This window comes from Mauremys reevesii, linkage group 9 (assembly GCF_016161935.1).
Source record: "Mauremys reevesii isolate NIE-2019 linkage group 9, ASM1616193v1, whole genome shotgun sequence".
NCBI lineage: Eukaryota > Metazoa > Chordata > Testudines > Geoemydidae > Mauremys > Mauremys reevesii.
This window is the reverse complement of record NC_052631.1, coordinates 885,552-897,793: the sequence shown is the minus strand read 5'-3', so window position 1 is coordinate 897,793 and position 12,242 is coordinate 885,552. Positions and strand designations below refer to the sequence as shown.

Below are 12,242 nucleotides of genomic sequence, written 5' to 3'. Positions count from 1 at the left end.
TAAAATCTATCCTTCTGTAGTTAAACTTATTTTACGTTTTAATCCAAATCAGTGTGCGTTTGACTAAGGTGCCTGGGGAAAATCTCAGCTTGGAAAGGAGAGAGAGTGGTGGACCAGGTGTTAAACCCATATACTGGCCAGATTTGACCAGGGCAGGACATACTGCTGTGGGGTCCTAGGCTGGGAGCTGGTGGTTACAGAGCCTGCATGTAACTGCAGCTGGGTGTGCCCCTACCTGTGTGAATGCTGGTGAAAGTGCAAGCTTGGAGGGCTTTGCAACTTGTCACAACAGCACAGTGTGAGAGGGAGCCCAGGCTGGTGGGTCAGAGGGCTCAGTGGTACCCCCGCTCCAGATGGCACTCTAGGGGGAACCAATCACAGGCGACTAAGGGGGAATATGATAGAGGGCTATAAAATCATGAGTGGCATAGAGACAGTAAATAAAGAAGTGTTATTTACTCCTCCTCATAATACAAGAACTAGGGGCCACCAAATGAAATTAATAGGTAGCAGGTTTAAAACACAGAAAGTATTTTTTCATGCAACGCACTGTCAACCTCTGGAACTCCTTCCCAGAGGGTGTTATGAAAGCCAATACTATAATGGGGTTCAAAAGAGAGCTAGATAGATTCATGGAAGATCGCCATTGATGGTCCTATTAGCCAGGATGGGCAGGGATAGTGTCCCTAGCCTCTGTTTGCCAGAAGCTGGGATTGGGTGACAGGGCATGGATCACTTGATGATAACCTGTCTGTTCATTCCCTTTGGGGCACCTGCCACTGGCCACTGTCAGAGAACAGGATACTGGGCTTGATGGACCTTTGGTCTGACCCAGTATGGCCATTCTTATTTGTTCAAAAAAGGGACAATCATTTTCTAAGTTGATTTTTTGCAGCTGAATCCTTTCATATCACTGTCTGAGCTTGCAAAGACCTTATGCTCAACTTAAGAGCATTTGTTTGGCTATAATATGACATCTGAATACCATATCTGATCTATTTCAAAATTTCAGGGAGTGTTCAGGCCTCAAATGGTAGAGCCCTATTGATTTTGGGGGGGAATTCAGAAAACCGAAAGCGGGGGGGGGGTACAATGAGCCCCACCCCTGCCACCTGATTAGCAAAGCCACAGCTCTAAGCACCTCTGAAATCGTCTACAGCTCCAACTAGTAAATGACACCCATTCACATCTTCCAGCATAAATTCTATTGGGAGGACGAGCAGGGATAGTGTTAACATATTGACACTCTGAAGGATTTACATCCCGAGAGAGAGAAGAAATAGCTGCTCTCCCTGCTGGGAGTCATGGGACAGATGTCAGTCAGCAGAGGCAGCCAGAAGGATAGGAGAGAGAAGGAGGCTTCATTCTTTCCTTCCTCCTAGCCTCCTGCCTGCTCCCCCCGCCCCCCGGGGGTGGGGCTGTACTTTGAGGAAGGAAAAGAAGATAGACACAGACCCCTGACATGCTAATGGAGAAACCTGCTGTGAGATGCAGAGGAAATGGGAAGCAGACAGAGTCCCTGGCATACAAAGAAAAGGAGTAAGGGGGTAGGCATGGTGGGGCACTCTGGAACGGGGAAAAGGAATAGGGGATTCCCCCTCACCAGGAGCTCTGGGTATTAGGGGGACCATGGTATGGGGCAGGAGGGAAGGGGCACACACAGAGCCAGTAGCATGGGGAAGAATGGGGAACCCTGATATGGGAGCTAGAGGCAAATGGAGAGCGCACAGATTCCCTGGCAGAGGGAAATTGCGGGACCCTGGCATGTGGCAGAAGAAGGAATGGAGGGCACACACTGAGCCCAAGGCAGCACACACTGGTTAAGGTCTCCCACTCAAAATCTAAACTAGTCTCTTCTGGACTGACATTTCCCATCCCTGCTTTCAACTGAAGGGTGATGCTATTGCTGAAAGCTTGAGAAAAATCATGTCGCACATTTGAGTTATGAAAGGAATATGGTTTTCTCACTGAAAACATTAATGCCATGCTACTTCTGTAGAGATAGCTAAAATCAGCCAAACTTCAGAAGTCAACCTGTAAATAGTAGCCATTTTGAAATTCATCCACAACCAAATTGGTTACAAGCAACTGAAAATTCACTTATGAGCATGATCAGCAGGTATCTGCTAAAGTTTTCTGTAGAGTCTAATGAATCCCTGCCCATTCTGGAATACTACAATATACCTTTTTTCTAACCTGTCAAATATAGGGGCTGCTATGAGTACAAATTATATAACAATTGTAACTCTCTCATGGAAACTAAACAAGCACATTCTTTGCAGCAAAAAAAGACATGATCTTAACATAATAGACAGAAGAGAAGTACAGATGGGGGGGAAAATAGCAAATGGCATAATTTTAGGATCTTGCCACAATCTCTGCTGCATTTCTAATCTGTTGTAGGCATTCCGAGATTCATATTTTACAAAACAAGTTTTCTCCCTCCCCTCCCCTCGTTTCCCCTTACCCCCATTAACTTAAGTGATTTGGAAACATCAAAGCCTCACTGGGAAAATCTAAAGTTACTATGAAGGAAAGACATTTCTTCTATTTTTCTTTTAAAGAACAAGAAAATTATATGCAAAGACCTACATTATAACACTGAAGCTGCAGAATCAAAAATCAAAGAGTAAGAAAATGGAGGTTAAAAGGCACACAGATGCCTAAAAAAGGTCACACTTATCTGAACCTTTAACCTACTAAAGCAATACACAAGACAACCCTAATAAAAGATCAAGGAAAATATCTGTAGAAATATCTGTTCTTATACTTTTTCCCATATCACCACAGCTGCACAGCTGCAAACCCCTAGTGTAGACGTTTGAAATGATATGAAGCCACACTGCTGCAAATCACTTTTTATACCAGTGCAATGCATCTACAGTAGTGATTTGCAAACACAAACATGCATGTACACATGGACACACTCCAAACCACAAACCACCTATTGTAGTTAAGTTTAAAGTATGTGTGCCCTATGTGCTTGGCAGCACTTTATGTATAGTCAATTTAAGTGTTTCCGCTGTGTAATTAGTAGGACTGTCAAGCGATTAAAAAATTAATTGCCATTAATTGCACAATTGCACTGTTAAATAATAGAATACCATTTATTTAAATATTTGTGGCTGTTGTCTACTTTTTCAAATATATTGATTTCAATTACAACAGAATACAAAGTGTACAGTGCTCACTTTATATTTATTATAAATATTTGCCCTGTAAAAAACAAAAGAAATAGTATTTTTCAATTCATCTTGTTTATCTTAGCGACTGGCTGAACAAGAAGTAGGACTAAGTGGACTTGAGTCTCAAGTTTTACACTGTTTTGTTTTTGAGTGCAGTTATGTAACAAAAAACTCTACATTTGTAAGTCACACTTTCACAATAAAGAGCTACACTACAGTACTTGTATGAGGTCAATTGAAAAATAGTATTTCTTTTGTTTATAATTTTTACAGTGCAAATATTTGTAATAAAAATATAAACTGAGCACTGTACACTTTGCAACAGAAATCAATATTTTGAAAATGTAGAAAACATCTAAAATATTTAATACATTTTAGTTGGTATTCTATTGTTTAACAGTGAGATTAATTGCAATTAATTTTTTTGAGTTAATCATGTGAGTTAACTCTGGTTAACTGACAGCCCTAGTAATTAGTTGTAGTCAATTCCCATGCTTGGGTGAGTCTCTCATACAAGTGAGGAGAGAAATACTTAAAAATAGGAAAATGTAACTGTAAAAAACAAACAAAAAGTCTTCAGGAGGAGCCAGTACCTGAAATCAGTTTTACCTCAATTATTAAAATAAGGAAGACAAGGTGGGTGAGGCAATATCTTTTCTTGGACCAACTTCTGCTGGTGAAAGACAAGCTTCCAAGCTTATCCACAGCTTTTTTCAGGTCAGGAAAAGGTATTCAGAGTGTCATAGCTAAATACAAGGTAGAACTGATTGTTTAGCATAAAATGTTACACAATCTGTTCCACCTTATATTTAGTTGCGACACTAACAGCAGCAACACTGAAAACGTTATTAAAATTAAACAATTTTCAAGTTGACAGTATCCCTTTTAAGTTTCCAGCAGCAATACTGACACATTGCATAACTTGTACATTTTACAGTATATAGTGAACAGCACAAACATACTTAAAACAGACAGATTTTACTGTATATGTGGAAAATTGACAAATTAATTTTGCTGTGGGAAATCTGAAAAATGCAAGGAAATATAAAATTCATTTTTATGGCAGCCTTAATGTTGTATTAACTTTTATTTTGCATTTAATTAGTAACACTTAGTAGTAGTATTTAAAACGTATGATTTTTATGCTGACAATATGCCTTCATGGTGGCTATCCCCCATAGTTTCCACTTTTATTGAATAAATGTATAGTGGCTCTGGTACATACATAGTTCTCCCCAATAGTTTTCCCGAACACAAATTAGTATGTGCATTTTAATTCAGGAGTTGTATTGTAACGTTACCTGTGCTCCGAGATCATGCATGTATGGCCTAAGCTCACTAAACAGATCATAGCCTTGATGAAAGAAGGTCAGATGAGCGTACATAAAGGATAACATCTAGAATGAAGAAAGAATAAAAGTATACATTAGAAAGAAGTTTTAAATAGAGCGTTATCAGATCTTACATACATAACTCACATTGAATGAACTCTCACAAAGAAGCTTGAAGTGCAGGGCTTAATTCACCACTGCCCTGCACTTCGTGGAGAAACACACGAGTACAAAGCGAGTGCAAAGCGGGTGCAAAATACTACCATTCTGACTTGGTAGTGTTCTACACCCACTCTGTGGTCACTTTGCACAGGTCTAAAGGACTATACAAAGGTCAAATAGGAAATGAATCATCCCACCAAGTTAAATCTTTCATAAATGGGCTAATCTAATTGACAGGTGAGGTCATGTTTTAGTCAGATTGTTTAAAACTTTTGTTAAAAACTATGCAGCTCAAACACCTAAAAAACCAGCTGGAAAGTACAAAACCTGTTAGTTAAGGATTCATAACTTCTACAATTACAGCTGTAATAGCTCACAATCTGCTTCCCTGGGACTGCCAAGAAGACTCACCAAAAACAAGAGAAGAAACCATCAAGCAGTCTTCATACATTGTAAGAAAAAAGAAGGGAAGATATCCAGGATTCCAAAGGCACAGAGAGAAAGATTGGTTTGTAATAATGACCAGACCTCTCACAGTTTAAGTGAATTGTACAATCTCGTGAAAAAAGGGGAATGTGAAAGGGACAAAGTCAAGGACACTGTCTCCAGTTATGTATCTTCTGACACTCAAAAGACAGGTGAGATTTGAAGCAAAAATGTACATCAGCGTCAAATGGTCCCAATCTATTTTCTTCACGTAAAAAGGTGCTATTTTAAGGAAATGAGAGACTCAATCTTGAAAACAGATTGGGAGAAGTATTCATTATTTTTAAGTGAATGCGGCTTTCCTAAAAGGTGCCTTATCGAAAGCACTGGAGGCCAAACTATTCACGTTTTGCTACAAAGCATGTACAGCATACACAATAGCAATAAAAACCTTAGTGATATTCCTCCACCCTGATGTGAAGGGATCACCATTAAGTGTGTATCTACACTGCAATCAGATTTGCAAGTGCAGTTCAGGTGGGCATACCTGGACAAACTTTAACCTAGTTAGCACAGCTAGAAATACCAGAGACTATGTGGTGGGTAGATCTTGGTGCAGCTAGGACAACAAGTACATATCCAGGTTTCTGGGCAGATTTGTCCAGTTTGTGCTGAAGTCCGAGTTATCGTGTCTTCACTGCTATTTTTAGCTGCACTAGCTAAAATAAAGTTAGCATGGGTGTGCCTACATGAGCTGCAATCCCACCTCTGACAGCAGTGCAGGCATACTGATAGAGTGTAGTTCACATGCCCACTCAGTCTTAGCCTCTCTTGCTACCACCAGCCAGCGTGCCAGTTGTGATGGTGGTTGTGAGACATGGAAGCAAACAGACACATTCATGTTATATAGGTCGCTGATCAGAGGGTAGCAAATTGCAGTCTGAAATATAAGAAAATAAACATTTGAGATTTAATCAGAGATTTTACACATAAAATGTAAAGATCTTACCGATTTTAAGATCTCTGATCTCCTCTTAGTTTGAAGAACATTAATCTAGGAAAAAACAAACATCTTGCTTCATTCACCAATCCTCACGCAAACTGCAATAATCCAGGTTATGTGCAACTGTTAATAAAGTAACCTTAAAATATGGGGAAACACAGAATTCAAAAATGTGACTCTTCATAGCAATTTTTTTCAATATTACAGAGACGACGACGACAACTAATTGTATTTACCATCACCGTTTACAGTTAGAGGAAAAACTTGCCATGCTAGAATTCCCCAAAGTTGCTCACAAAAGTTTTAATATTAGTTGAAAAAGTATTTCAAAAACCTCATGGGTTATGTTCTTAAAATCTATTCATGTAGTGCCAAAACATGTCAGACACTTTAAAGTCAAGTAAGAAGACTGGGTCTCCACCTCTGAGAGGTGAGTCTAAAAGTGTTCGCAAGAATTCCATTAAGATAATTACATTTTATCTTCACCACCTCAATCATGCTATAAAGTTAGCTGAAATCACTAACCACTTGTGTTCATTGGTTATCCAAGAAAGTATCATTCATGCCCCTTGTCTTATTTTATGTGCAATATCTGATTTTTCACATGCACCTCGTTCTCTCTTTTTGCTTTCTGGTCAATGGCTTTAATTACCTGCCACAACTAAGATTCTCTCAAAAACCCCTCACTTAACTGAGACATACACATTACTGTGGAATTCACTTCCTTGGCATGTCTGTTTAATGCTAACAAGTAAAATAATTTTACAGAAGCTGTAAACAAAACAGATAGTATTTTAAAGCTACACATTCAATGCTTTGGAAAGCCTTCTGCAACACACACACACACACACACACACACACACACTTTGAAAAGACTTTTCTGGATTAAAAAAAGTAAAAGGGAACTCAGAGAAATATTGAACTACAAATTAAACTCAAGTAAATATAACCACAAAGACACTCCAGTAGAGTCCTTTCATAGTGAAGTCATTTTTTCCCCAGAAGAAAAGCTTCATTGTAAGCAGAAAGGTCCATGTATAACTTGAATTGTTTACATGGTGGATTACATGGAAAATTTGGGAGTTTCCTGCATGATAAATGCAGTTTTATTAAGTGGACTGTAGTGTACACGAGAATAGACAAACTCCAAAAGCACATGAATTCCAATATAGAATGTGCAAAAATGGCTGAATGCATGTGATCATTTCTCCTAAGCCTGTACCAAAATAATAAGAGCCTGCTGCTGACAGCTAAGTTACAGTAGAACCTACAGAGTTATGAACACTTCAGGAATGGACGGTGTTCATAACTCTGAAATGTTTGTAATTCTGAACAAAACATTATGGTTCTTTCAAAGTTTACAACTGGACATGGACTTAATACAGCTTTGAAACTTTACTATGAAAAAGAAAAATGCTGCTTTTAACCATCTTAATTTAAAGGCAACAAGCACAGTTTCCTTGCCTTGCTTTTTTTTTGGGGGGGGGGGGGGGGAAGAGGCGGGTGTCTTTGCTGCCTGCCTGCATACTTTCGGTTCCAAATGAGATATGTGGTTGACTGGTCAGTTCATAACTCTGGTGTCTGTAACTCTACTGTAATCCTTTATCTCACATGGTAGGAACTAAATTCACCCCTATATTGACCACTATGAACCACTTATGTTCACTTAAGCATCTTCTGAAAATTCTCCTCTGACATAATGCCAACAAAAAAAAAAACCCACCCTTGATAATGATTAGGCAGCTGGAATGCTGTGACTATGGCTCATACTGTTCTTTGTTATGTTACACTTCTCATTTATTGAATCAATCAGTTATTTTTTCCTCTTAGACTAAGTTCTTCGGGACAGGGAACATTTGTATTACATCTGTACACTGTCTAGCCCATAGGTGCAGCCTCAGTACTAATTATAAAGTGGTTCACAGATATTGTGCAGGGACTCTGGGCAGGAATTAATTTAATCCTCAGTGCTGAGGGTTTCAGATTCAATCCCTGCTGATGACCACAGAGTCTGTATCCATCCATGGATCAATACAGACCTGCCATGGCACTACAGAGAAACAGGAACTGGGTTGTCATAGGGGTTTCTTTAACTCCCTACTTGGGGGCGGGGAAATGGGATTTGGGTGTGTGTCTGTATTGTTACACACATACTTGCTGACAGGTATCTTGACATACATTACCAAAATAATTTAAACTGGTGTGATTATGCAGTGGTATTTTGACAAAATTTGTAGAATTTTAAAATATTGTGTGCAGAATTTTTTTTGGTGCAGAATGCCCCAGGAGTAACACAATGTTTTTAGAAAACTAAGCTGATTGTTACACTTACCTGAAGAACGTAATCCAGAGCTATGTGCCGAAAGCATTTTCGTGTTGCAGTGAGAATGTTGGTGGCCTCCTCTACTTCATGTTGTTTATTTCTTTGAACTTGAGCATTTTTTGCTAGTGCATTTTCTTTTTCTTCACTGACTTTTTCAAACTGCTTCTTTGATTCTTTAAATTTTCTAATATCTCTAAACAAAAGGGGAGATGAATTGCAATATCCTTGTAAGGCTCGTTTTGTTGATCATGAAATATTTAAAAATACACCAAATTTTAAACCTTTTCAATTTATAGGTATCATATTTGATTTTTATTATTTCCCTTTTCCACCTAAAATATCTCGATCAGGTGCAAGTTATAGCACAAGTATGATGGAAGTGGGACTTTCCTGGCTGCTCTGTTCTTCTGAACAAGCGAGGGAGTGAAATGTAAAATAATACATCTTTCAGACACTGGTGTGTTCATCTAGTCCAACCCAGGACAGATAAAAATCATGATTAAAAAAAAAATCTGATTTAAAACATAGTTTCGTTGCTTTGTATTTTCTTTAGTTTCCTAATTGTTAGCAGAATTTCAGATTCTACATAGTTTTTTTCTGCTAAAATTCACATTAAATGTTCATCTATCCTGAAAAAGACAATCCAGGATCTCATTCAACATCTTTACTGTGATACCACCACAAACTCAAACACAAAGTTGGTAAGGAAACTGTCCATGCTATGTTTGAAACCAGCACGACCTTCTGATGTATTAAACTCCAAAATGTCAAGAAAGCTGAAATGCTTCAACCAGGTCACACACTACCATTACATTTTGCAGTCTGAAGTTAATAGGACTTGTGCTCCTAAGTGGCTTAGGTGCTTTTGACATCCCAACCTTAGATGCCTAAATATGAATCTTTGCTGGTAGTTCTGAAGTACTGTTTTAAAGTGAAAGTTTTAGGACACTAAGGCCCCAATCCTTCAAAAACGTATGCACATACTTAATGTTATGCACTGTGAGCACAGTCCCACTGAAGTCACTGAGACTACTCCCAGTGCAGAGTTAAGGAGCTGCTTAACTGTTTGCAGAATAATGGGCCTACAAGAGAAAATTTTAATACAAAAGCTCCTGATATGGCAAATACTAAGGCTCATGCTTAACTTTACACACATTGTCAAGTATCAGAGGGGTAGCCGTGTTAGTCTGGATCTGTAAAAGCAGCAAAGAGTCTTGTGGCACCTTATAGAGGAACTGGGGAAACTTCTGGGATGGGAGGAGCCTATACAGGAGAGAAGGGCTCCACCTAAACCAAAGTGGAACCAGACTGCTGGCAATAAACATTAAAAAGGTTGTAGAGCAGTTTTTAAGCTAGGAGATGGGGGAAAGCTGACTGCTGCAGAGGAGCGTGTGGATCGGACACAGACTTTTCTTAGGGGAGAGTCTGATGATAGAGAATCTCCAGGTTATAATCAGGAGCAGAGGACTGAAGAGTATAATGTAAGGACTAGATCAGATGATAAACAGTCACATAAAAAAGAATCTGGCACATCAGAAAAAGGCAGGCTAATAAACAGGGACAAGTTTTTAAAGGGCTTGTACACAAATGCCAGAAGTCTAAATAATAAGATGGGTGAACTAGAATGCCTTGTGATAAAGGAGGATATTGATATAATAGGCATCACGGAAACCTGGTGGACTGAGAGCAATCAATGGGACACAATCATTCCAGGGTACAAAATATATCGGAAGGACAGAACAGGTCGTGCAGGGGGAGGAGTGGCACTATATGTGAAAAAGTGTAGATTCAAATGAAGTAAAAATCTTAAGCGAATCCACATGTTCCATAGAATCTCTATGGATAGAAATTTCATGCTCTAATAAAAATATAACATTAGGGATCTATTATCGACCACCTGACCAGGACGGTAATAGTGATGATGAAATGCTAAGGGAAATTAGAGAGGCTATCAAAATTAAGAACCCAATAATAGTGGGGGATTTCAATTATCCCCATATTGACTGGGAACATTTCACTTCAGGACGAAATGCAGAGATAAAATTTCTCGATACTTTAAATGACTGCTTCATGGAGCAGCTGGTACGGGAACCCACAAGGGGAGAGGCAACTCTAGATTTAATCCTGAGTGGAGTGCAGGAGCTGGTCCAAGAGGTAACTATAGCAGGACCGCTTGGAAATAGTGACCATAATACAATAGCATTCAACATCCCTGTGGTGGGAAGAACACCTCAACTGCCCAACACCGTGGCATTTAATTTCAAAAGGGGGAACTATACAAAAATGAGGGGGTTAGTTAGACAAAAGTTAAAAGGTGCAGTGACTAAAGTGAAATCCCTGCAAGTTGCATGGGCCCTTTTTAAAGGCACCATAATAGAGGCCCAACTTCAATGTATACCCCAAATTAAGAAACACAGTAAAAGAACTAAAAAAGAGCCACCGTGGCTTACCAACCATGTAAAAGAAGCAGTGAGGGATAAAAAGACTTCCTTTAAAAAGTGGAAGTCAAATCCTAGTGAGGCAAATAGAAAGGAGCACAAACACTGCCAACTTAAGTGCAAAAGTGTAATAAGAAAAGCCAAAGAGGAGTTTGAAGAATGGCTAGCCAAAAGCTCCAAAGGTAATAACAAAATGTTTTTTAAGTACATCAGAAGCAGGAAGCCTGCTAAACAACCAGTGGGGCCCCTTGACGATCAAAATACAAAAGGAGCGCTTAAAGATGATAAAGTCATTGCGGAGAAACTAAATGGATTCTTTGCTTCAGTCTTCACGGCTGAGGATGTTGGGGAGATTCCCAAACCTGAGCTGGCTTTTGTAGGTGACAAATGAGGAACTGTCACAGATTGAAGTGTCACTAGAGGAGGTTTTGGAATTAATTGATAAACTCAACATTAACAAGTCACCGGGACCAGATGGCATTCACCCGAGAGTTCTGAAAGAACTCAAATGTGAAATTGCTGACTATTAACTAAGGTTTGTAACCTGTCCATTAAATCGGCTTCGGTACCCAATGACTGGAAGTTAGCTAATGTAACGCCAATATTTAAAAAGGGCTCTAGAGGTGATCCCGGCAATTACAGACCGGTAAGTCTAACGTCGGTACCGGTCAAATTAGTCGAAACAATAGTTAAGAATAAAATTGTCAGACACATAGAAAACCAAACTGTTGAGCAATAGTCAACATGGTTTCTGTAAAGGGAAATCGTGTCTTACTAATCTATTAGAGTTCTTTGAAGGGGTCAACAAACATGTGGACAAGGGGGATCCGGTGGACATAGTGTACTTAGATTTCCAGAAAGCCTTTGACAAGGTCCCTCACCAAAGGCTCTTATGTAAATTAAGCTGCCATGGGATAAAAGGGAAGGTCCTTTCTTGGATTGAGAACTGGTTAAAGGACAGGGAACAAAGGGTAGGAATTAATGGAAAATTCTCAGAATGGAGATGGATAACTAGTGGTGTTCCCCAAGGGTCAGTCCTAGGACCAATCCTATTCAATTTATTTATAAATGATCTGGAGAAAGGGGTAAACAGTGAGGTGGCAAAGTTTGCAGATGATACTAAACTACTCAAGATAGTTAAGACCAAAGCAGATTGTGAAGAACTTCAAAAAGATCTCACAAAACTAAGTGATTGGGCAACAAAATGGCAAATGAAATTTAATGTGGATAAATGTAAAGTAATGCACATTGGAAAAAATAACCCCAACTATACATACAACATGATAGGGGCTAATTTAGCTACAACGAGTCAGGAAAAAGATCTTGGAGTCATTGTGGATATTTCTCTGAAGATGTCCACGCAGTGTGCAGAGG

General features: G+C 39.2%; 1 protein-coding gene across 2 annotated transcripts in view; it reads right to left on the bottom strand.

Annotated features, from left to right (window-relative positions):
- ACAP2 (ArfGAP with coiled-coil, ankyrin repeat and PH domains 2) overlaps positions 1-12,242 on the bottom strand; it is a 119,037-nt gene that overhangs the window by 64,615 nt on the left and 42,180 nt on the right. For both annotated transcript variants that reach the window (XM_039486918.1, XM_039486919.1), the window contains 3 exons: positions 8,440-8,623; positions 6,114-6,158; positions 4,487-4,582 (listed from right to left, as the gene is read on the bottom strand). In XM_039486918.1, coding sequence (XP_039342852.1) covers positions 4,487-4,582; positions 6,114-6,158; positions 8,440-8,623 — 325 coding nt within the window. The remainder of the gene's footprint in view (positions 1-4,486; positions 4,583-6,113; positions 6,159-8,439; positions 8,624-12,242) is intronic.